The following is a 24,349-nucleotide window of genomic DNA, read 5'->3' on the forward strand; positions in this document are numbered from 1 at the left end:
AAAAATTCAACGAAATTAAAACATAAATTCGGATAATATGAAGCTGCGGTTTGAAACTCCATTATTCTTTATAGAGGGCGCTGTGGGTAGCGTGGCCGCGGTACCAGCTAGCCAGCGACAGAGAAAACAGCCGTCGGACTAGTTTCCAAATAGTCGAATAGCGCGCAGTGCAGTCTAGTCAACCGGTACGGTAACGTTAAACCACGTCGACTAGACCATGGAGTTCGGGCACACGTTAGTTAACCATTGGTCAACCCATGGAGCTATAAAACAAAGTCCATGCGCGAACTTGGCCTTGATGCCACATTTATTTAGGGACAAAGCAAAGAGCTATCTTTGGGACAAAGGCTGATCATGCTGATGGCGTCGAGTGATACCTTGGCACAATAGACAAACTAGGCTATATTAAAGTGGAGCGAAGGATCATACCAGCTGAACACACAAGTGTGCAGCTAGCTGTAGCCGGTGGTGGAGTCCGGAGTTGCAGTAGTTGATTCGGCGGGCTTTCTCACGTCAATTAAGTGTGACTAGATTCTAAGCCATGGCTTTCCAAAAGTACATCGAGTTGCCCAACAAAGCGAAAATGCCAATTTTGGGGTTGGGTACTTGGCAGGTAAGGCAGATTATCGGTGATTTTCCTTTTATAGAGTGTTACTTTTACACAATATTAATACGCGTCACAAGGGGCCGCGGCGCAGAAGACAATTGGGCACGTTGTATCACGTGCGTGCTCGTCCGATCTGGTATGCGTTGATATGTAGTGCCGGGGGGTGTGTTTGCTGGGACCGATGCGATAGTTGGGGCGTAACATGTTCAATAATGAACAGGGATATAAAACCCTATTCAAATCTACAAGAAGTTCGCAAGGTGGATAAAGGGCAAAATTGGAAATGCTTGTATCACAATCTTACTTCTTAATTAGCCCCATAAATGTGGCCTAGGCCTACATGTATTAACTGGACTACCGCTGTAAAAAAACGGAGGTACAGTCGTTTGACCGGTTCCGCAATCGCAAATCGTCTGAAGCGTCTTGTGGCGAAAAAACGCGCTTTCACAGGAAGCTACCTATCTATAAATATGCGCAAATTACTCACCTACTTCATGATATGAATAGTTTTCTGTGATCGTTTGAAAGAGAAATTTGCCAGGACGTTTTGTAGAGGTCGGTGCTTTGACCGGTTCCGCAAATGTTTTCCGGTTTCGCAAACGGCGCCCTCTGCGATACTGGACTGAAAATATTCCTTGTTCACTGGCCAAATCTAGATCGTTTTTGCCCCCAAACCAGCCAAGAAAAGATGTGGATTATATTTCCCTGTGCATGAGCCAAGGTCTGCACATTATAATGCGTCCAAATTTACAAAGTGTAACTCCATGAAAATGTTATGGTTCGTTGGATTTTTTTTACGTTATAATTATTTGACTTGCTTCAATCCAATTAAATGACTTTCTTGCTTTTTGTGCATTCTGTCTATCATCTTGCAATCACTAATATTTTGCTTTTTTGTTGTCTTATTTTTATTTAGACACACTCTGACGTTGAATAGAACCAGACACAAACCTTGTACCGAATTGCTCCAGTTGGTTGTTTTTTTCTCACATAAGCACAGACCAGATAATTTATGAATTTGAATTAATATTTTCTCCAGGATCATTTTTAATTCCTATGACACTTAAGGAAGTTACTGCATGGCTGGATGAATTGGAACTGAATCATTGTCTGCAGGGGAGCACTGTTTATTAATATTATTTTTTTATTTAATTATTATTATTTATTTACTTTTGTTTATTCCCTCCTCCTTTTTTTCATGTTACTTTTTTTTGTGGGGGGGGGGGAAGTGTTTCAATATGTTCAGGGTAACAACACAATATGCTTAATTTTGTGTGCACCAACATCCAGTAGGGGGAACCTGGGGGCCGGGAGGGGAGGGGGAACAGGCCTCAGCAGGCCAGATACATACAGGCCACATACATGCACATATTGTTTCACATTCAAATTAAATTTCACAAACAAATTAAAACAAATTGTTAAAAATGTCATAAATCCTATGGCTGTTTCATAGCAATGGCAATTTCTAATTATAATGTTCAGTTACTCCTCATACGTTGTTGCACATATTAACTATGTACATGTATCATGCTTGGGCAACTGTATTAGCAAACCTCATCTACTGTTCGATGATGCTCTTAAAAGAAAATGTCAACACATTCATCACGTATATCCCGATAACCCTTTCAATATATTGACATGTGATACCTGCATGTGTAAATGTAATACAAAACTAAAGCACTCAAGAAGCTACCCCTTTTAAATCCAAAAATATACGTGTCATATAAATAAATGGTGATGAATCACAGAAATAGACATGTCCTGTGAGTTTTTCATGCAAAGTAGCATAGTTTTTCAAACACCTCACTTCTCTTTCACATGTACTGGTAAATAAAAATGTATGTAACGCCTTTAAATTTATTGCCTTTATGACACCTGCATGTCTGTTTAATTGTTATACACAAATAATTTAAGCACTCCAGAAGCTAGCACTATACAAAAAAACTTGTCACATAAATAAAATTCAAAGAAATGGTGATGAAGACACACAGCTACATGTACTTTCACTATAATATTCAACTTCTTCTTGACCTTCACAGGTAAAACTGAAAAAGATGTGCCGATGGCCTCTTATGGCCTATCAGGAGGCTGGCGTAATCTTCTTCTTTGTCTTTGGCATTGTCTGTATGAAAAAGAAATTTTATATAAAACGTTTAGTTTATGACCAATTGAGACAAAAATGAGAAATGGTTTATAGTATTTGACAAATTTTGTGCTCCAAGAAAACAATCAAAATTTGTGTCTCTGTACTGACGAGAGACTGGTCTTCATTATGAAATATGAGTGGACCTATTTTTCTTTATGTTTAAAAGGGTAAAGAGTAAGGTTAGAACCCACCGAAAAAGGATAATTTTAAATTTACTATATTACTGGAATTGGAAATGTCCTTTGGGTTAGAAACATATTATTATGCACTATTCTTAATTGGTCCCCACAAACCTCACCTCCTAGCCTGGGCTGACTCATGCACCCTGGATGTGGAGAGTTGTAACTCTAAAATGAATTCAAACCCCTGAGGCACAACTGCTTCAACATCAAGTATGGGGTGAATTTTTTTAGAGCAAAGGAAAAGCGTTTAGTGGGAAGTATTAAGAAAGATTTTTGTATTTTAAATTTTGAAGTCCAATTTTTTTTTATCCAAAACCTACAGTGCTGTCCGGAAGCTGGACAGAAACAAAATCATTTTGTTTCAATTTAGTTTTCAATTTTGTGCACTGAACACCCAGAAATGATCATCAAATTCGACATTTTTAAAACAAGGATTAAAAATAAATAGAAATTCTCAATTCTTTGTAAGTTGTAAAAAAAGAAAGATTCATGCCAAAATAAATAAAGTGCACCGCGCTAGGGGGCCGTCATCAACAATACTTGTCAATAGCAGCACTGGTTAATACAGTCACACCATGGCCAGTGTATTGTATAGGCAGTATGAATGCGTTTGCGGAACCGGCCAAACGACCAGCAGTTACTCTGGTGGGTATAGAAAAAAAAATTCAAAGACTTCAAATCTTATATTTGTATGGTGGAATAATGAATAATTTCCGAACAAGTTGCATCAATCGCCATGATTTAATTCCCCTGAACAATCGTGTAGCAGGCCGACAAACATGAAATCACGCTTCCGTGCGCGTTCCATTTCGGCAGTTCGTTAACGGCAAGTGACGGTCGTAGGGGATTTATTTTTAAATGTAAGTGAGTATCCTAAAACTAAAACCATTTTTGAAAAGTAGATGGAATAACCTTTCCATCGGTACCAAAGTTTAAGTCCTTGGCGTTTTCGTCTTCCTGAAAACGAGAGCTAGTTTTCCGAAATTGCGGAACTGGTCAAATTGCGGAACCGGTCAATTGACTGTAGTCCAGTAAATTGGCCACAGATTCATGTCTTCTCAAATTTTGGCAGTGAGTGACCTCGATTGAGGGAAAAAGTTCCATATTAAAAAATTAGGATTTTTGTTGCTGTTCTTGGTTAGTTACAGTGTATTTGTCATTTTTCAAACCATTTTTTTTCTCCACTGAGACATTTCAAGTGTAATCATTTTACAGGTATGGTTTACTTTGGGCACAACTGCAGAATACCCCACCACTCATCTATCCCACATCGTAGCCGGCTACGCGGATACCAGCCTACTTTAAATAACGCTGATTTATATTTACCACTGGAAGCCTGATATAAATAACAATGTATTTTTAAGGCTCCAAAGTTAGGAGTAATATTAATGTTAGATGGCTTTTTTTTACTCGCTAAATATTGCACTCGGTAATATAATTCTTGTATTCCCCCAAAGCCATCCAATATTATGTAAAGAAACATATTTTTATGAAGGCCTTGGTTCTGACTCGTTTTTGTTTTGTTTTTTAATTTACTCCAGTCCAAGCATGGTGAAGTGACAAATGCCGTCAAGGCTGCGCTGGAGGTTGGCTACCGTCATCTGGACTGTGCCATGATATACGAGAACGAAGCGGAAGTGGGTGCCGGCTTGAAGGCCAAGATCGATGACGGCACGGTGAAACAAGAGGATGTATTCATCACCAGCAAGGTATCACGAATGGTTTTTTTTTGGGGGGGGGGGACCTTGGCAGGATTGAGGAAGGTATAGCTCAGGATTGGCTGGATACCCCTGGGCAATTCTACAGAGTTATGAACCTCAATGTCAAAATTTAAGAAAATCCAAACCTCATGATTTTTTTTTAAAATCCAAATGCTACAAATGAAACATGTATAAATTATTATCTGTATTTATATATCTGTATTGTGTTATCTACCCAACCATCCCAAATCCTCTTGGCAAAATGGAGGATTTTGCAGGATTGAGGCTATATGGCAAAAATGTGCGGCTGACTTTGTGGTTGGACCTTGTGTTGTTTATGCTCTGCCCTGCATAAACTTAGGCCTAGATTATACTCGACATCTTCCGCACTGCTCCAGTTCATATTAGTCAAGTCATTAGACAAGTCGTAGCGAGCACCGTACTAGTAAATATCTGGGCCCAGACAGACACAACACGACTGTCCAACTACTTGTCCTCAAGTTTAATTTCAAGCAAACACTGTGACTATAGTCAAATTCAGTCAGACAAAAGCAGGCAAGTGGTAGGCACAGCTGGCTTATCAATCAACCACAGCCAAAGCATAGCTGTATCAAGCTACATAACCAGTCACGGCCAGTCAATCCTGCTTTATGTAGGCTGGGAGCTCTTAACTGTTAAAAACAGTCACTTGATTGATTTGGACTTGAAGGACAACTTCTTACAAAATGTACATTTGCATTTAAATGTTTGCATAGGAGGATTAAATTAATTGATTTTTTGTCTGCAGCTGTGGTGTACGATGCACCACCCCGACGATGTGGCAAAGGCCTGCCAAATGACTCTGGATCAACTTGGGGTGGCCTACCTGGACCTTTATCTGATGCACTGGCCGATGGCTTTCAAGGTATGTACTAGCACAGGCATATAAAATTGTGTCATCGTAAAGGCACGCAGGAATATTTGCAATATCCTATGAAATTATTCGGCCTGAAATAATTCAGAAGAAAACAATAATTGAAGGTGGTATATGAAGATGTGCGCTGGCACGTTTTTAGCTGCGGGTAGCAGTTAAAAACGTTACTTTCCGATTTCATTTCAAAGTGCCCAATGTACCCTTTAAAAATGCACCCCAAAATAAGAAAATAATTATCTGACAAACTTCGAGTTGGGTATTTGAATGGAGAATAAAAATGGTTTATAAGATATTTTCAACTTTAAATAAATTCTTAAAATGTTAACTTGGGATTTTCTGAGATTTGATCAAGTGCGCCACGTTAGGGAACACTCTAATGCCGATTTTGTACCCAATTTTCGGATATCACCTTTTTGGTATTTCGGACTAAATTTCATGACACTATATTGTTTAAACCGGTTCAAAAGCAAGCGTTATTAAGGTAAATTGTACCATTATTTAACTGAACGAATTTGAATTTTGTCAACAAAGAAGTTCGGCAACACTGCATGTGGAAAGTCGGGGTGCACCCACGTTAGGGAACACTGCTATTGATCTACAGTCAGAGCCAACCAATCTTCGCCAGAAAAATATCTTCTACTAGGCATGCTTCTGAAACCTGGTAGCAGATGGACACACAATGCATGCTACAAATCAAAAGGAATTGTGTTTCTTAGCCAGTGCTGTACACATGTATAGTCGTGTTCCCTAACGTGGCGCACTTCGAAGCTTACCCAACTTTCCTCGTGTAGTGTTGCCAAACCTCTTTGTTGACAAACCTCAAATTCATGCAGTAAAATACTGGTACAATGTACTTTGACCTTATTAATGCATGCTATTTAACCTCTGTGAACAATTTCGGTTTCATAAAATTTAATCCGAAATTCAAAAACGGTGGCGTCCGGAAATTGGGCACAAATTGGCGGGGTGTTCCCTAATGTGGCGCACTTTAAATAAATCTCGGAAAATTCCAAATTAACATTTAAGAATTTCTGTTAACTTGATAAATTCTGATAAATCATTATTATCTCTACTTACATACCCAGCCAGATGTTTGTCAGAAAATTATTTTCTTATTTTTCGGGGCATTTTCAAAGTGTTCACTTTGCACTTGAAAATAAAATCGGAAAATCACGCCAAAATAATTTTTTCTTCTAACTTTGTAACGGGTGAATAAAATCACGATATATGAACAGGAGTGTTTAGAACTTGATGAAATGTCACTTTCTGTGAAATTTCAGTTATTACTTTTGCTCTAGGTAGGCGCTACAGGCGAAAAATCAAAGTGCGCCACGTTGGGGCCGTGCCACGTTCGGGTACATCAACAATACATTGAAAGTGAGCTTAAACATTCTTATTTAAAAGATCTCGTTTTTCTTTCCAGAGGGGGGAAGTACTCTTTCCAGTGGATGAAAACGGTGTGTTGCAGGTGGATGACATTGAATACACCGACACCTGGCTCGTAAGTTAACCATATACCATTACCGACACAAATCAGTTGACCTGAATTGGGGCAACCCTTCCTTATTCGTTGGTTCTCATTTCCGACCGTCTTTATTTTGGGCTCCCAACCGTAATACCTTGCACGCCCACGCTTCGCATGCAAATAAGGCAGGGTCACTGAATGCGCGCAGTGCACAGAGGTCAAAGGTGAGTAAACATTCTTAACATATAAGGAAGAGATCTTGGAAACTACAATGGGTTTATGGTCGTAAATGTCCGATGTCCGGCTACAATCTTGTTTGTGTCCTTCCGTTTCAAGGCGATGGAGCAGCTGGTGGAAAAAGGCATGTGCAAGGCCATCGGCTTGTCCAACTTCAACCTGAAGATGATCAAGGAGATTCAGGCTATCAACAAGGTCCCGATAGCCAACTACCAGGTGAGCATAGAATTTGCTACATCGTGTCTTGGATTCTGCGATTTCATTGGTCTAGGACAGCCACGTGTCCAATCTGTAAAAAAAAATAACCAAAATCATTCACTTCATATATATACTGCATTCCATGTAAATTACCTCATATACACTGCGTTGCATATAAATTACCTCTTATACACTGCGGTGTATCGATATTAATTGTGTAATCATAACACTTGCTTGCCACTTTACTTAACTCTTCTCCTTGGTTTCTCTCTTAAAATAAGTGTTATTTTTTAAGTATTTCTCCTAATTTTGGTATATTGTTCTTCAATTACCTTAATTTTTCGTGTGATACCTGTTTTTATTTTCCAATGTAAATTGCATTTGCAAATCAATAAAGCATAGAAAGAAAAAAAATTACCTCTGCGTTGCGCGCGCGTGTAGGGCCTGTCCGCGAGCCTATTCTCGTGACAGAGAATTGCAACCGCTCAGTCTCATGTCCAGCAGAAAAGCTCGCAGTTATCAAAGATAACACTGATTGAATTTATTTCTTGCATAGTATAAGTTACAAGCCTTGACGTTTTTGACGTATTGGCACGATAATAACAAAACAAGTGTTGACTGCTGTGATGTGGGATATGGTGCTTTCTATATTATTAGCACTTTGGGTGTACAGGCATGCAACTTTCCTCGGATCCGCTGATTTCCTCATTTTACTTCTCATGAATGCCATTGCAAATTGAAAAACAGTGTACAAAGTCTTGGTATTTGGAGTCTCCTCATTTTTTAAAAATTCCCAGTTGCATGCCCGGGTGTAGTTTTACGAGATTGTGAGATCCGATGAGATATGTTTTCTCTTTTCATTCAGTGTTATGTGTGCTTTGCAGATTGAGCTTCATCCTTGGCTGACCCAGGAAGAGCTTGTACAATACTGCCAGGATAACAACATCTCCGTCACGGCATACAGCCCCCTTGGCTCACCAGATCGTCCATGGTAAGACTTGCATTTGGGTTAGTGAGTTCCTCATATACCAGACACCACACCCCACACCTCGTACATGTATAAAAAGATAGACAATGCCCACAAAGATGTAATTGCTTTTTGTACTCAACATGCCTTCTAGTGTTGTTTAGTCTAAAGTACATGTACATTGTGCATGTCATACTTAAAATTTAGTTGTATCTGGGTGGGAGGTCAGAGGGTGACAATGTACCGGCTGTTCTCTGACTATATCTAAGTGAGATTTTGAAGCACAAATAAGTCTTTTTATCTGTGGTGGAGTTTTGAGAAAAAAAATTATGGAGGGCATCATCGCTCGAGCCTTTCCAACAAATTTGAAGGGAAAACGATCATGTGGGATTCCGACCTTCCCTTCCTACTCTTTGTGGTCCTATTTTTTCAGTCTGTACCGTTTTTGATTTGGGTCTCTTTGATCAGCACTTTGAACCTAGCAAGATATTCAAAAAATCTGTTTTCTGGACGAAATTTCAGAAGTACGCAAAATGGTTGAAAATTTTAAACTTGCAAATAAATGTCCGACGTTTCATCCTAAGCACTCCAGCATAGCAATTTCTGACAGTTTGGAGTTCACAGTGGAAATAAATTCTTTTAGCTTGCTGTGCGTATGCTCTACTTATTGAGTCAACTTGTTGTGTTAACTCTAACTCCCTAGCGTCTTTCACTAGGAACTGGACCAAGTCCATCAAAATCCATCAATCGCTGTGCGTCCAATACAAAACTGTACATGACATAATGGAATCCACCATTGACGCACTGGTTGACATTCATGGACTTGCTACACATGGCTTTTATCACAATAGCAGTACAAGAAGCTAGGCAAAATCAATCGGATACCCCTAGCACTGCTTCATCATACTCCATCAATGTTTAGTCACGCCAGGCCTTCTGGACCAAGTCCCCCAAAATCCACCAAAATGGGGGATGGATTTTGATGGAGTTGAAGTGGTTAGGGTTAAAGAACTTGTCATAATCCCAGGAGGTGTCCCTTCAAACTGATCATGAAACACCCCCCCCCCAACAAAATTTCATCAAATCAGAATTATGATCTGGTAAGGGGTGTTCTGTTGAACGCTTGTGTTTCCTACAGGCTGAAAGACACCGACCCTAATCTGATGGCTGACCCCGAGGTGATGCGAATCGCCGAGGCCAAGGGGAAGAGCCCTGCTCAGGTCTTGATCCGCTTCGCTCTCCAGCGAGGCATCATCTGCATCCCCAAGAGTGTCACACCCTCCAGGATCAAGGATAACTTTGAGGTGATCAGGCCTTTCGTTTTTAATCCTTCCTTCTGTTGGGATTAATTCCTTCTAAGGGTCAGTTAATTGAGCAGGAAACAGAACTTCAACCTGTGATCTCTGAACGCAGTATAGGATTTCAAGTACTACTACTTTTTTCCTACTTTTTCCATTTTTTTTTACTTTGCTCAGACTACTTTCCCTCCTTTTTTCTTGAAATTCCTAAAAAAAAAAAAATAATTGGGTCACAACTCCGAAAAATGAAATCTCATGGATTAATTTTTATGACAGTGTTACACGCTGTTATGTGTAATTCACACAATGAAAGGCTTGGGCGCAGGAGTACTGCAACTGTGTTTCCAAGGGGGAAAAATGGAGGAGGATGGAACACAAGTGTTGTGAGTACAGAACATGCTAAATGAGGCTTAGGATGCTGTGGACATGGGTGAATAGCAACTAAAACTACTCCTGAAAGCCCACAAAAGCCATACTGATATCCTGATTTTGTCCTCCAAAGTCCTTTTCAAGTCCTGTTTTGTGGGTTTTTTTTGGTTGAAAATTTTGATCCTACTGTTCTGCTACTTTTTCACCTGGGTCTGCTTGAAAGCCTGGCAGTACTTTGCCGTACTCTTCCAAAGGGCACATTGTCAAAGGAACAGGAACTTATGACAACTCTAGAGACTCTCCATGTACTCCGAAGGTGTGCTCTAGGAAGAAAAGTTACACAACTTGTTTTGTTACATCTGAAGAGTATTTTTCCAAAGAGCAATATATCGATTTGAAAAAAGTGAATAAAATTGCAGTTGTGAAATTTTAACCCTAAGACCTCGGGTATTTTTTACTAGAAAGTATCCTGAATCCGCCAAAATCCATCAATTTTGCCATGCAAAAAAAATGTTGGTGGCCAATGAGTCCATCAGAATCCATCAGTTAGCTGGGAGTAAATCTGTTGAGATCCTGAATCCATCAAAGTCCTCCAACTGCTCAATATGGAGGTATCCTGAATCCATCAAAATCCTGCAGTACTGCAAGGCTTACTGTCCTAAATCCATCAAAATCCCCCACCTTTTTCAATATGGAGGTATCCTGATTCCGCCGAAATCCTCCAAAACAGGGGTATGAATTTTGATGGATTCATGTATGTTAGGGTTAAAGAACATGTACAGCATGACAGCTGTTTGCAAACAAAATTTTGTTTCTTTCCTTGATTGCATTCTTAACTTGTATTTGACAAAAGAACAGCCATTGAAATGGACTTCAGGGGAGGGCAGGAATCTAAAATGCAACAAAGTGGCATTCATCACGTTTTTTTGGGAAACAAAAGTCTTCATATTTTGTTGACTTTGATCAAATGTGCCCTTTTTTCCTCTCCCCAGGCTCTAGATTTTGAGCTGAGTGCCACTGATATGAAAGACCTGATGGCCCTCAACAAGAACTATAGAGTCTGCGCGGCAGAATGGTAAGACATATCAGGATTCAAACATGTGATTGGAATTTTTACCCAAAATATTGAAAGTAAAACTACAAAGGCGATCATTACTTTAATGTAAAATCTACAACCCAGGCCAAGTTCGCGCAAGGACTATAGTTGACCAATGGTTAACTAACGTTTGCCCGAACTCTGTCTAGTCGACGGTGGTTGACTACGCTAGTCGACTATTTGGAACCAGCCTACTGGGGTTGGTTGCTTCGCTGGTAATTAATAGCCGCGCCCATTCATAACGCTAGCAGAGAGCCAGGATCCAGAAGTTTTGCGATGACATTTTGACCAGCGTTTGACTAGAGACGTTCGCACGTCGCTATCAGTGCGCAGGCGTAAGGTACGTCACAAATCAACCACTAGTCGACTAATGGTCCTTGCCCGAACTTGGCCTTAGTTTACTGGATAAAGTCTAACTCGTCATGAGTCCTGCAGATTTCATTTCAGTGACAACAGTATTTTACTTGAACCAGGGTTACCAAAAAAATACATTCTGAACAAAAAATTATTTCCAATCGGGTAAATATTTATTGAGACAGTTCAAAATAAGTGCCGATTTTTCAATCCGTCCACGGTCTCAATCATAATGGATTTGGGGTGAGGGCAGTTTTGCATTCTTTAATGTCTTACCTTTTTTTTATTTGGTTATGTTTTATTTCTTATTTTTTGGGCAACAATGGTCATTTATCCTTTTGGAAGTAATGGTAGTCCAGAAAAGGACTGTTTGGTTAACTTTTAAGATGTTTACTGTGCTGCTATGCCTCTGCCTTCTACTTGGTAGCCTTTTTTCATGGATGCAAGTTTTGGCCCCCGCTGTTACTGCGGCAGTCAAAATATCAGTCACAGTGGACACAATGAAAAAAACGGCACTTGTTTTCAGTTGCCCATAACTCAATAAATATTTACCCGATTGGTAACAGTTTTTCGTTGTTGAAAAGCTAATGGATAATAATACTCTGTAACAAAATATGGGTAGATATTTGCGATTTTTTTTAAAGCTGTGAAAAAATAGGGCACTATAAAGGTTTGGGTTTTTTGGAGATGCCCTCTTTAAAATTTAGTGTCCAAGGTGTGACCTTTTTGCCCACTGTCCTCGTTACCTCTAAACCTTGTAGTTTGCCATGTGAGTATAAGAATGACCTCAAACAATTAGTTTTTTTTGTTAGATAATTTGCTATTCATAATCACTGCTGCACGTCTAGAATGATAAAATCATAGATGTCAGATGTAACAGGGACGAGATTGATAGTTTAACGTTGACCCTAAAATAAAATGTGTAGTTTTAGTTTTACCACTTTGGGCGTACTTTTGTAAAGTCCATAATCAGAGCCAGTAGTGTCCAATTACATACTTCGGTAAAAATAATTTTGAGAGAATTATTCCTCCCCCCTTTTGTGTTTCATAGGATCAAGCATCGTCATCACCCCTTCACCCCACTTGCCTCGTAAATGAAGACAATAGAAGGAACACATCACAGCTGAGATATGGAAGTCTCAAAAACTTCAATTTTTACCCCTCAGCCGAGAGGCTTGAGGGGTATTGTCATCGCCTACGGCGTCCGTCCATCCATCCGTCCGTCCGGGCAGCTTAGTTTCCGGATGATAACTTGAGTTAGAAATGTTGTTTCTTCTTTGTTGTGACTTCTTTTGGTTTTTTTTTCCGACTTATTTAGGTGGATTGTTGTCTAAAATTTGCCCAACTCGATGGGTATAGAGGCTATATTCTTCAAAAGTAACTTCCATTAAAAGCTTGCCAACTATCATGAGTTTTAAAAAGCATGTCAAGCAGCACATTTTAAATTCAAATAATCTGCAATATACAATAAGCTCCTTTTATGGTGAATTTGGTGTTAATTTTGATGAATTTTGAATTTGATTTAATTTCTTATTGTTGATTTTTATGTATTTTGTTTTCGTTTTAATTTCTTACTTGTTTTATTTTTGGTGCTATAATTTCATAATTCTTAATTGATATATTAGATGTACGTTTATCTTTTTAATTGTTATATAATAAATTTGTACTGAGGGCCCCCATGGAAAGCAGTGCTGTGCACTGATAGGAGTTTACCCTCATTAAAAATGACATAAATAAATAAAGTGTAGAACGGTGATGGTCTTGAGTTCTGCTGCATGCATTGTATACAAATATTGACTACTTCGAGTAGACGGGTAAAACTACCTGCGAGGTGATCTACTTGAAGCCGATGCCCGATGCTCTATAGATTGGGCCCAAAAAAAAAAGGCCGCGCCTCCTCAAATTTTTGTACCAAGGAGCACCAAGGAATGGGGAAATTGCACCAAGGCAAATGATAAAGGGCACCAAGGCAAATTATGGAGGACACCAATGTATAATGAGGACACAAAAAAGCAAAATAGTACCCACCTTGTCTGTACAATACAAGCTTGAAAAAAAAAAAAAAGCCACCAAAAAACCCAAAAAAAACGCGTCGCCGCATCAATTCCGGAACTTCGGTCTGACCAGCTAGATACTATTTTTTTTTTGGCCTTGGATACCATATAGTCTGTTGTACCATGGAGGTAGAGCTAGTACCTCCATGGTTGTACACAATTTTATAGGCATGCAGCCTATGTTGCGCATGTGCATGTGCATGTGCATGTGCATGAATGTTCCTCATTACAGTCATGAACCATGGACTTTAAAATTTAAAAACTCTGTAAGCAATCAATCAATCAATTGATTAAAACTTTCTGATGTGCATTTTTAATCTTAAGGAAGTGACAATAAGCTATAGTGGTTTAGAAAACACTGTGGGTTCTTCTTATTCATGTTGAATCATGGTAGAGTTGCATTTAAATGGCCTAGCTATTTGGAGGTCATATACAATTGGAACCAAAATTGATCAGAAAAACTTGTACCATACATAAACTTTAGTGCTGATGGCTTTCAGGGACTTGCATATTAAGGTAATTGCTCTGTATCATATTTTTGCTGTGATGTGCAATGGTTAAGGAATTGCTTGGTCTCCTTTTTCAAATAAACTAACAGAAAAGAAATTCTTACAAAAACGCACAGTTGTCTTGAACAATTCCTTGATGAAAATCTCAGTTTCTTTGCTTTAAAAAAAAACGTGAGGCTTGGAATGCACTCCAATACCAGCACCGTGCAACTCAAAAGTTTACAATAATTTTATAAAATAGACTAAGGAACACAATCTAATTATTTCCTGTTGATGACTGCTGACTCAGAAAAACAAAATGGTACGCAGGGAAGCTGTAAAGAGAGTATAAAGCTTTTTGTGTGTGAGAGAAAAATGGGCCTCAAACATCAAACAAATTAAAAATTTGTATATCATGCCACCAGCGAGTCTTGTATGCCGCGGCCGCGCGGCGCGGCGGGGGGGTTCAACATTTTGGGGGCCCTCAACTTGGCCCATACGCTTCCAAAATAGCATACATCTCGTAATATAAATGCGCACAATAATTATCTCTACTTTTTTAATTTTCGCAGCTCTGGATAGTGTTCATTGTTCAATACCACATTTTTCTGAAATTCCAAAAAAAAAAGTTAAATGAAATTATTAAAACTCCAATTTTTTTTCTAGAGGGCGCTGTGAGTACTTGCCAGCGACACAGAAAACAGCCGTCGGACTAGTGAGCTACTTGCTTTAATTTCCTTGTCTGAAAGCCTGACTCGACTTCGGGCAAACCATTTTTTGTATGTCAAGTAAAAAAGCACCAGCCTATTCCGAAGCCGATAGCTAGCTAGCCGGTGGGTGGAGTCTGAAGTTGCGGTTGATTCGGCGGGCTTTCTCACTTCAAGTGTGACTAGATTCTAAGCCATGGCTTTCCAAAAGTACATCGAGTTGCCCAACAAAGTGAAAATGCCAATTTTGGGGTTGGGTACTTGGAAGGTAAGGCAGTTTATCAGTGATTTTCCTTTTATAGAGTGTTACACAATACGCAAGGCCGCGACACAGACGACAATTGGGCACGTACAATGACAATGTAGTTCGTGTCACGTGCTCGTGCTCGTCCGGTACGGAAACTTGCTTCCGATAAATGATATGCAACGCGTTATACAATGTTATGTATGGGGGGGGGTGTTCAATAATGAACCGGGATAAAACCCTATTAAAGTCCACAAGAGGTCACAAACGGTCATAGGACAGTTGTACTTGTCATGCTTGTAGTTGTAGGAGGGTACTTAAAAAGTTAGCAAGCTGCAACAGTGCAACTGCAAGGTGGATAAAAGGTGGAAAAGTTTAGATGCCATGCCATGCCCACTTTACTTTTTAGCGGTTTTGTACAAACTAAGTCTGTGGAGAGTTGAGTGCATTTTCAAAGTATTTCAAAACAAAATTACTTTGGACTGGGATTCTTTTTTTAGCTTCTTCCACTGCCATTGCCAATGATTGCCATTGCCTTAAATATACATTATTGTTATTTATAATATCAGGCTTCCAGTTCCAGTGGTAAAAATAAATCAGCATATTGTATGCTTTTGTAAAAAGTATAGTACCCGGATAACTGCAATATTATGTCTGTAAAAGTACCCGGATGACTGCAATATTATTGATATTGAAGTCATCCGAGCATTTCGTTGGTTCCTGCACAATCTAGAGTGTAGAAAGTCACAGTCAACCAGACCACACAGCGTAGCTTGCGGCACGTGGACGCAGCGTTGACTGTTGTCAGCAGCCACAATGGCAGCTTCGAGCGGCGCGATAATTGACGAAATTTGAGAAATAAAGGCAGTGTCCTGAAATGTATTTCTTGCGGATCAAGCTAGTCAGCCTACTTTAAATAATAATGTTAGATGGCTTTTTTTTTACTCGCTAAATATTGCACTCGGCAATATTTTTGTAGCTCGTGCAATATAATTCTTGTATCCCCCTCAAAGCCATCCAATATTATGTAAAGATACATATTTTTTATGAAGGCCTTGGTTCTAATTCTTTTTTTCTTTTTTAAAAATTTACTCCAGTCCAAGCCTGGTGAAGTGACCAATGCCGTTAAGGCTGCGCTGGAGGTTGGCTACCGTCATCTGGACTGTGCCATGGCGTACTCCAACGAAGCGGAAGTGGGTGCCGGCTTGAAGGCCAAGATCGATGACGGCACGGTGAAGCGAGAGGATGTATTCATCACCAGCAAGGTATCACCGATGTTCTTTTTGGGGGGGGGGGGACCAAAGGCAGGGTTGAGGAAGGTATAGCTGAGAATTGGCTTGATACCCATGTGCAGTTCTACGGAGTTATGAACCTCAAATGTCAAAATTTCAGAAAATCCAAACCTCATGAATTTTTTTTTTAATCCATATGCTAAATGTATTTGTATGTATATATCTGTATTGTGTTATCTGTATTTTAACCCCAACCATCCCAAAACCTCCAATATCCTCTTTGCAAAATGGAGGATTCTGCAGGATTGAGGCTACATGTATACATCGCTAAAATGTGTGGCTGATTTTAGAGGATGCACTGTGTCAAGGTCTTGGGCCAAACCTTTGTTTATGCTCCGCCATAATTTAGGCCTAGATTATACTTGAAATACTCCCGCACTGCTCGAATTCATAGTAAAAGTCGTTAGACATGTAGAATCCAGGAATTAATGTTAACACGATAGCACGGTACTAATAGATATCGGGGGCCCAAGACGGACAAAACACGACTAACTACTTACTTGTCCTCAGGTCCAATTTCAAGCGAGCACTGTGACTAGTCAAATTCAGTCAGACAAAGGCAGGCAAGTGGTAGGCACAGATGGCTTATCAATCACCTACACTCAGTCAAAGCATAGCTGTATTCAAGGTACATAAACAGTCCCGGCCAGTCAATCCTGCTTTATGTAGGCTGGGAGCTCTTAACTGTTAAAAACAGTCACTTGATTGATTTGGACTTCAAGGACAATTTCGTACAGAATTAATTTGTATTTATATGTTGGCATAGGTGGATTAAATTAATTAATTAATTGATTTTTCGTCTGCAGCTGTGGAATACGATGCACCACCCCGACGATGTGGCAAAGGCCTGCCAAATGACTCTGGATCAACTCGGAGTGACCTACCTAGACCTTTATCTAATTCACTGGCCAATGGCTTACAAGGTATGCACTAGCACAGGCATATAAAATAGGATAATTGAAAGGCACGCAGGAATGTTTGCAATTACCTGAAAACGTACTTATTTTATTAAGAATATTCTTGCTCAATGTGAAGAAAGGACTGCCAGTCACAAATATCCTATGAAATTATTCGGCCTGAAATGGTATAATTCGGAAGAAAACATTCATTGAAGGTGGTGTATGAAAATGTGCCCGTTTGGGCGCTGGCACATTTTTAGCTGCTTGTAGCAGCTCAACAAATCATTGTGTCTCTGTTAGTTAGTTAGTTAGTTAGTTAGGTGGGGAGTTAGTTAGTTAGTTAGTTAGTTAATTAGGTAGTTAGTAACAAACGTTGACATTGTCTACTGCTCTTGCATATTGTCTATTGCTCCTACATTGTGTCTATTGCACCGCTATATTATTAGTCTATAGTCAGAGCCTACTAATCTCAGTCCTTCTGATTTAAAAATCACAGGTGTGTGGAAAAAGGCACACATGGATATTTCTAGGCGTGTGATTTTTCTAGGCGTGTGATTTTTCTAGGCGTGTGATTTTTCTAGGCGTGTGATTTTTCTAGGCGTGTGATTTTTCTAGGCGTGTGATTTTTCTAGGCGTGTGATTTTTCTAGGCGTGTGATTTTTCTAGGCGTGTGATTTTTCTAGGCGTGTGATTCTGTGGTCCAAGCTGGGACTGAACAATCTGGTATTATTTCATAATACCGGTATTCATCTTGGTTTACAATGAAGCCGTTTTTCTCTTCACCGACATGCATGTACTTTATATTTCACATATTATGAAGTATAATTTTGCCGTAAGTGTATGCCGAGGTGTGCTGTTCTGAGTGATTCAGGCGTGCGACTTTTCGCACTTCTCGGGAAGCTTTTAGGCGTGTGATGGCGTGGGGGTGTGATCGCACGCCTCAAAACAGAAGGACTGAATCTTCGCCACAAAAATGTCTTCACGTAGGCATGCTTCTGAAACCTGTTAGCAGATGGACACACAATGCATGCTACAAATCAAAAGCGGGAGAAATTGTGTTTCTTAGCCTGTGCTTTACATTGAGAGTGAACTTGAACATGTTTATTTAAAGAGCTCTTTTCTTTCCAGAGGGGGGAAGTACTCTTTCCCGAGGACGAAAACGGTGTGATGCAGGTGGATGACATTGAGTACACCGACACCTGGCTTGTAAGTTTACCATATATCATAACCGACACAAATCAATTGACCTGAATTGGGGCAACCCTTCCTTATTCACTGGGTCTCGTTTCCGACCGACCCTATATTGGGCTCCCGACCCAGGGAAAACAATAATGTTTCTGCCGACCGTATCTGGAACCCCCACTAACACAAAAAAATGTATTAACCCTAACAGAACTCAACCCATCAAACCCCAACAGCATGTTTTGTTGGAATCTGTCAGGATGGGTACAGCACCCCTCAACTGACGGTCTTTTACATTGCGTTGGCACACCTCCAGAGTCAAAGTCAGAAATATGTGTGTGCAGTTCCCCATACGGTGGTGGACGCCCTTATAATGATGCCATGCCTTTTTTTTTTAGATGTGCCCTTTCTGAAGGAGCTTGGTGACTCTTGTCCCACCTGGCTCCCGTAGGAAAGCGCACATGTAAACAAAACATGACTTCATTACGACAGAGGTCTATTTTATTTATAAACATGGGTTTATGTTTGGTAAATGTCCCATGTTCGACTACAATCTGGTTTGTGTCCTTCCGTTTCAAGGCGATGGAGCAGCTTGTGGATAAAGGCATGTGCAAGGCCATCGGCGTGTCCAACTTCAACCTGAAGATGATCAAGGAGATTCAGGCTATCAACAAGGTCCCGATAGCCAACCACCAGGTGAGAATAGAATTTGCTGCATCGTGTCTTGGATTCTGCGATTTCATTGGTCTAGAACAGCCACGTGTCCAATCTGTAAAAAAAATAACCAAAATCATTCACTTCATATACACTGCATTGCATGTAAATTACCTCGTATACACTGCGGTGTATCAATATTAATTGTGTAATTATAACACTTGCTTGCCACTTTACTCTTCTCCTTGGTTTCTCTCTTAAAATAAGTGTTATTTTTAAGTATTTCTCCTAATTTTGGTATATTGTTCTTCAATCTGTCGGCGCGCCTATTCTCATGACAGAGAATTGCAACCGCTCAGTCTCATGTCCAGCAGAAAAGCTCGCAGATATCAAAGATAACACTGATTGAATTTATTTCTTGCATAGTAGGTTACAAGCCTTGAACTTTTTTGACGTATTGGCACGATATAACAAAATAAGTGTTGACTGCTTTGATGTGAGATATGGTGCTTTCTATTTAACTTTGTATCATTAGCACTGTGGGTGTAGTTATGCGACAGTGTGAGATCTGATGAGATATGTTTTCCCTTTCGTTCAATGGTATGTGTTCTTTGCAGATTGAGCTTCATCCTTGGTTGACCCAGGAAGAGCTTGTTCGATACTGCCAGGATAACAACATCTCCGTCACGGCATACAGCCCCCTAGGCTCACCGGACCGTCCATGGTAAGACTTGCACTTGGGTTAGTGAGTTCCTCATATACCAGACGCCACACCCCACACCTCGTACATGCATAAAAAGACAGGCAATGCCCACAAAACTTCTGAATTAGTAGTAGTTGCTTTGTGTACTTGACATGCCTTCTAGTTTTGTTTAGTTCTCACGTACATGTACATGTGGAACACGGTGCCATTGTGCATGTCATATTTAAATTAGTTAAAGTATTTCTGGGTCAGAGGTCATGAGGACGACAATGTACCGGCTGTTCTCTGACTATCTAAGTGAAAAACTGAAGCATGTATAGTCTTTTTATCTGTGATGGATTTTGAGGGGGAAAAAATGTATGGAGGGGACAGAATGGCAGAAGTGCGCAAAATGGTTGAAAATTTTAGACTTGCAAAGAAATGTCAGACAATTCATCCTTAGCACTCCAGTTTAGCAACTTCTAATTCCTGACAGTTTCGGGTTGAAGGTGGACAAACATTCTTTTAGCTTGCTGCAGTATACGCTCTACTTATTGAGTCAATGAGTTTGAGGACTTGTTTGAGGACTTGTCATAATCTCAGGAGGTGTCCCTTCAAACTGATCATGAAACAACCCCCCCCCCTCTCCCCTCCCCTCCCAACAAAATTTCATCAAATCAGAGTTATGATCTGGTAAGGGGTGCTCTGTTGAACACTTGTGTGTTTCCTGCAGGGTGAAAGACACCGACCCTAATCTGATGGCTGACCCAGAGGTGATGCGAATCGCCGAGGCCAAGGGGAAGAGCCCTGCTCAGGTCTTGATCCGCTTCGCTCTCCAGCGAGGCATCATCTGCATCCCCAAGAGCGTCACACCCTCCAGGATCAAGGATAACTTTGAGGTGATCAGGCCTTTCGTTTTTAACCCATCCTTCTGTTACAAGTGACTAATTTCTTCTAAGTAGTCCATTTACTAGTCTAGGATGCTTAAGTGAACGTGACGGGAACGCGATTTGAATCTCCGATCACTGGAACACAGTAAAGGCTTTCAAGTATTCCTACTTTCCTACCTTTTCCTAGTTTTCTTTTTATCTTGCTCCTACTTGTCCTACTTTTTTCTTGAAATTCCTCCTTTTTCCTACTTTTTCCTACTTTGTCCCACAACTCCGAGCAATGAAATCTCATTGAATAATTTTCATAACAGTGTTACACACTGTCATATGTAATTCACACAATGAAGGGATTGGGCGCAGGAGAACTGCAACTGTACTTCCAAGAGCTTAGTTGAGGATGAAGCACAAGTGTTCTGAGTACAGAACATGCCAAATGAGTCTTAAGGTAACAAAGTGGCATTTATAGCGTTTTGGAAACAAAATCTTCATATTTTGTTGACTTTGGTCAAATGTGCCATTTTTTTTCTCTCCCCAGGCTCTAGATTTTGAGCTGAGTGCCACTGATATGAAGGATCTGATGGCCCTCAACAAGGACTATAGAGGCTGCGCGCTAGAATGGTAAGACATTAGGCTTTTAACATGTAATTGGAGTTTTACCCAAATATTTAAAATTAAAATACAAAAGGCGATCATTACTTTAATGTCAAATCTACAACTTCTTTTACTGGATAAAGTCTAACTCGTCATGAATCCTACAAATTTCATTTCAGTGATAACAGCATTTTACTTGAACCAGGGTTCGACTTTAGCAGTAGCCCGCTAGCCAAATGCTAGTTAAAACAGTAGCGGGCTAGTCAAACTATTCCTTAAGTAGCCCGGCTGGCTAGAAAAAGACTGTTTGGTTAACTTCTTAGATGTTAACTGTGCTGCTGTGTCTCTGCCCTCTGCTTGGTAGCCTTTTTTCAAGGATGCAAGTTTCAGCCCTTGTTCTTATTGCAGCAGTCAAAATATCAGTTGCTGTGGACAAAATGAAAAAGCGGCGCTTGTTTACAATTGCCTATAACTCAATTAATCTTTATTTATACCCGATTGGTAAGAGTTTTTCGTTGTTGAAAAACTAATGGATAATACTCTGTAACAAAATATGGGTAGATATTTGCGATTTTTGTAAAAGCTGTGAAAAATAGGGCGCTTTAAAGGTTTGGGTATTTTGGAGATGCCCTGTATAAAATTTAGTGTCCAAAATGTTAACCCCCCCCCCCCCCCCCCCCGGCCTTGTAACCTCTAAACCTTGTAGTTTGCCATGTGAGTATAAGAATGACCTCAAACAATATTTGTTTGATAATTTGCTATTCATAATCACTCTTGGAGGACCAATGCATGTCTAGAATGATAAAATCATAGATGTCAGATGTAAGGATTTATAGTGTGACGTTGGCCCTGAAATAAAATGTACAGTTTTACCACTTTGGGCGTACTTTTTTAAAGTCCATAATCAGAGCCAATAATGTCCAATTACTTACTTCTGCAAAATTAATTTTGAGGGAATTTTTATTCACCCCCTTTTGTGTTTCATAGGATCAAGCATCGTCATCACCCGTTCACCCCACTTGCCTAGTAAATGAAGACAATAGAAGGAACACATCACAGCTGAGATATGGGAGTCTCGAAAACTTCAATTTTTCTACTGTGATCACCAAAGCTCTATCATACGCAGATTAAAGTTTAATTTCCAAAAACTTGTATCAATCATTAATGTAGCTGTGATTTTAATTATTTCACTGAACAAAACTAGGATTGTGAACATTATTGGCCACAACTTGCTGTGCCCTCCAACACTATTGAATCAATTACAAGCATCGTTTGTTTATATTCCGTTGAATAACGAGTACCCTCATTTTGTTTTGTATACACAATTTCTTATACAGTTCAATGTCCATTAAAATGGGTTGGTTTGCTCAGATCGGCGGTGTATTTATCTAAATTTAGGCTATACATCAAACTCCTGAACTATTCATGACATGTACAGTGTGGAACTAGGATTAAAGTATTAAGTCCAAATATGAACTTCAGGTTTTTTACACGACATTAACACTGACAGTCCTGATTTCTCCAATTTTGAAACCCTCGCCCCCAAGTAGTTCTCTGCTAGATCCCTGCTAAATTCAACGGAGTCCGACGGTTACCCATATGAGTTTCCTGCTCAATCCAACGCAGTCCCATGCAACCCAACAGGCCCAGTTGTTGGATACCTGAAATTATAAAATGACTGGCATGCTCAATCCAACAGAATCCAACAGAATCCAACAGAATCCAAAAGTGCCTTATTTTTCTGTTTGCTGCTGGATCCAACAGAGTCCAACTTGGCTTTATTTACCAAAACCCAACAGAATCCGATTGGGGTGTTGTCACTTGCCTGCTGAATCTAACAGATTTCAACAGGAATATGTAGAAGGGTTTTACTGCTCAATCCAACAGGATCCAACGGAAACGTAAAAATAGTTGGATCCTGTTGGATTGAGCAGGGTTAGGTAAAGATTTTTCACACATCCGCAGGGTGTTATGGTTTGAGTGCTGTATAGACATTCTGAGAAGAAAAATAATTCTGGGAAAGAAACTGCTCACACTTAATTTTGTTTAGGCCACTGTCAACTTTTCTTTAATAATTATGTGATCAAAGTGCAACTATGTGAAATTCCAAAATTGCTGAACAGTAAAGTTGTGATGAGATATACTATATTTTGTACGAATATTTTCAGAAGTGTTCAGTTTAGGATTAGATACGAATTATGTTCTGGACAATTTGGTGAATGGTGGGCTTTTTAATTTCTTCTGCTGATTTTAGATTTCAATTCTTTCAGTTTAGTTATAATGCTTAAAAATAGTCTTTTTTTTAAATCGTACTTCAACACAAAATTGATAAAAAAAAGAAGCAATGAAGCATGTATCGTTTACACTGTTGTTTAACAACACGTAAAATGTTTTATGACGTGTGTGATGTTCCTTTGCCCGAGACCAACTTGGACATGTCAGAGGAAACTATGCATTGTATGCATTAACACCTTTTCAGAATATATGAGAAAAGCAGAAACGCCTGTTTTGTGTCTTTTTTTCATGAATGTTTTATGACTTGTAAAGTAGCCCATATATAAAGCGTAACTGCTCAATGGTTATTAGAAAAGTTGTGCAAATTTATGGAGAAACCTGGTTATGCAGTTAGTGTACTATTAAATGTGCTCCATGCTTGCAGTAGAACGCCATGGTCCAGTGGTTAAGGTGTTTGACTCGTGTATGAAGGTGCGTGGGTTCGAACCCTGCCAGGAACGTGGTGTTTGTGCCCTTGGGCAAGACACTTGACTACAATTGCCTCTCTCCACCCAGGAGTATAAATAGGTACCTGTGAGGGTCGAGGACCGATTGAGCGCTGATATCGGCTGCCGCGTGGTCCCATGGCCTGATGAATGGGGTAATAATTGTAAAGCGCTTTGAGATTGTTGATACGATGGAAAGCGTTATATAAGCACAATTTTTATTACAGTCTCAGTGAAATGGACAAGGTTTGTATCAGCAGAAATGTGGTGCTAAACCTAACATTTCTAGTTTATATCAGTTTTCATTGAAAATTTATGGAAATTTCAATCTTGTAAAAGAGAACCGAAGTTAACAGATGTACTTTATTTGTGACCTATTTGCATTGTTGACGATCATCACCCAAACACAATAAC

At 39.7% G+C, this 24,349-nt stretch overlaps 2 protein-coding genes and 1 long non-coding RNA gene across 7 annotated transcripts; 2 read left to right on the forward strand and 1 right to left on the reverse strand.

The window, feature by feature from the left end:
- Nucleotides 1-233: 233 nt before the first annotated feature.
- Nucleotides 234-23,706, forward strand: LOC119739700 (aldo-keto reductase family 1 member B1-like). Of its 4 annotated transcripts, XR_005272616.1 has the most exons (10): nucleotides 234-613; nucleotides 4,477-4,644; nucleotides 5,423-5,539; nucleotides 6,972-7,049; nucleotides 7,350-7,466; nucleotides 8,333-8,439; nucleotides 9,554-9,719; nucleotides 11,075-11,157; nucleotides 12,584-12,687; nucleotides 22,304-23,706. XR_005272616.1 is itself a non-coding variant. In XM_038214721.1 (9 exons), the coding sequence occupies exons 1-9, from the start codon at nucleotides 542-544 to the stop codon at nucleotides 12,624-12,626; spliced, it is 951 nt and encodes a 316-aa protein (XP_038070649.1). In that variant the 5' UTR covers nucleotides 234-541; the 3' UTR covers nucleotides 12,627-13,288. The 4 variants fall into 4 exon arrangements, 3 of the variants coding, with proteins under 3 accessions (XP_038070649.1, XP_038070651.1, XP_038070650.1); XM_038214721.1 differs by lacking the exon at nucleotides 22,304-23,706 and having other exon boundaries at nucleotides 12,584-13,288; XM_038214723.1 differs by lacking the exons at nucleotides 234-613; nucleotides 22,304-23,706 and adding an exon at nucleotides 725-743 and having other exon boundaries at nucleotides 12,584-13,288.
- Nucleotides 805-23,706, forward strand: LOC119739702 (aldo-keto reductase family 1 member A1-A-like). 2 transcript variants are annotated; one of them, XM_038214725.1, is made up of 9 exons: nucleotides 805-867; nucleotides 16,123-16,290; nucleotides 17,124-17,240; nucleotides 18,345-18,422; nucleotides 18,978-19,094; nucleotides 19,670-19,776; nucleotides 20,468-20,633; nucleotides 21,160-21,242; nucleotides 22,203-23,706. In XM_038214725.1, the coding sequence occupies exons 1-9, from the start codon at nucleotides 820-822 to the stop codon at nucleotides 22,240-22,242; spliced, it is 924 nt and encodes a 307-aa protein (XP_038070653.1). In that variant the 5' UTR covers nucleotides 805-819; the 3' UTR covers nucleotides 22,243-23,706. The 2 variants fall into 2 exon arrangements, with proteins under 2 accessions (XP_038070653.1, XP_038070652.1); XM_038214724.1 differs by lacking the exon at nucleotides 805-867 and adding an exon at nucleotides 14,867-15,049.
- On the reverse strand, nucleotides 2,177-3,957 carry LOC119739703. Its single transcript, XR_005272617.1, has 2 exons — nucleotides 3,052-3,957; nucleotides 2,177-2,729 (listed from the first exon to the last, which is right to left on the reverse strand). It is a non-coding gene; the product is annotated as an uncharacterized LOC119739703 (long non-coding RNA).
- Nucleotides 23,707-24,349: the final 643 nt, after the last annotated feature.

This window comes from Patiria miniata, unplaced genomic scaffold, assembly GCF_015706575.1.
Source record: "Patiria miniata isolate m_02_andy unplaced genomic scaffold, ASM1570657v1 HiC_scaffold_4, whole genome shotgun sequence".
Classification (NCBI taxonomy): Eukaryota; Metazoa; Echinodermata; class Asteroidea; order Valvatida; family Asterinidae; genus Patiria; species Patiria miniata.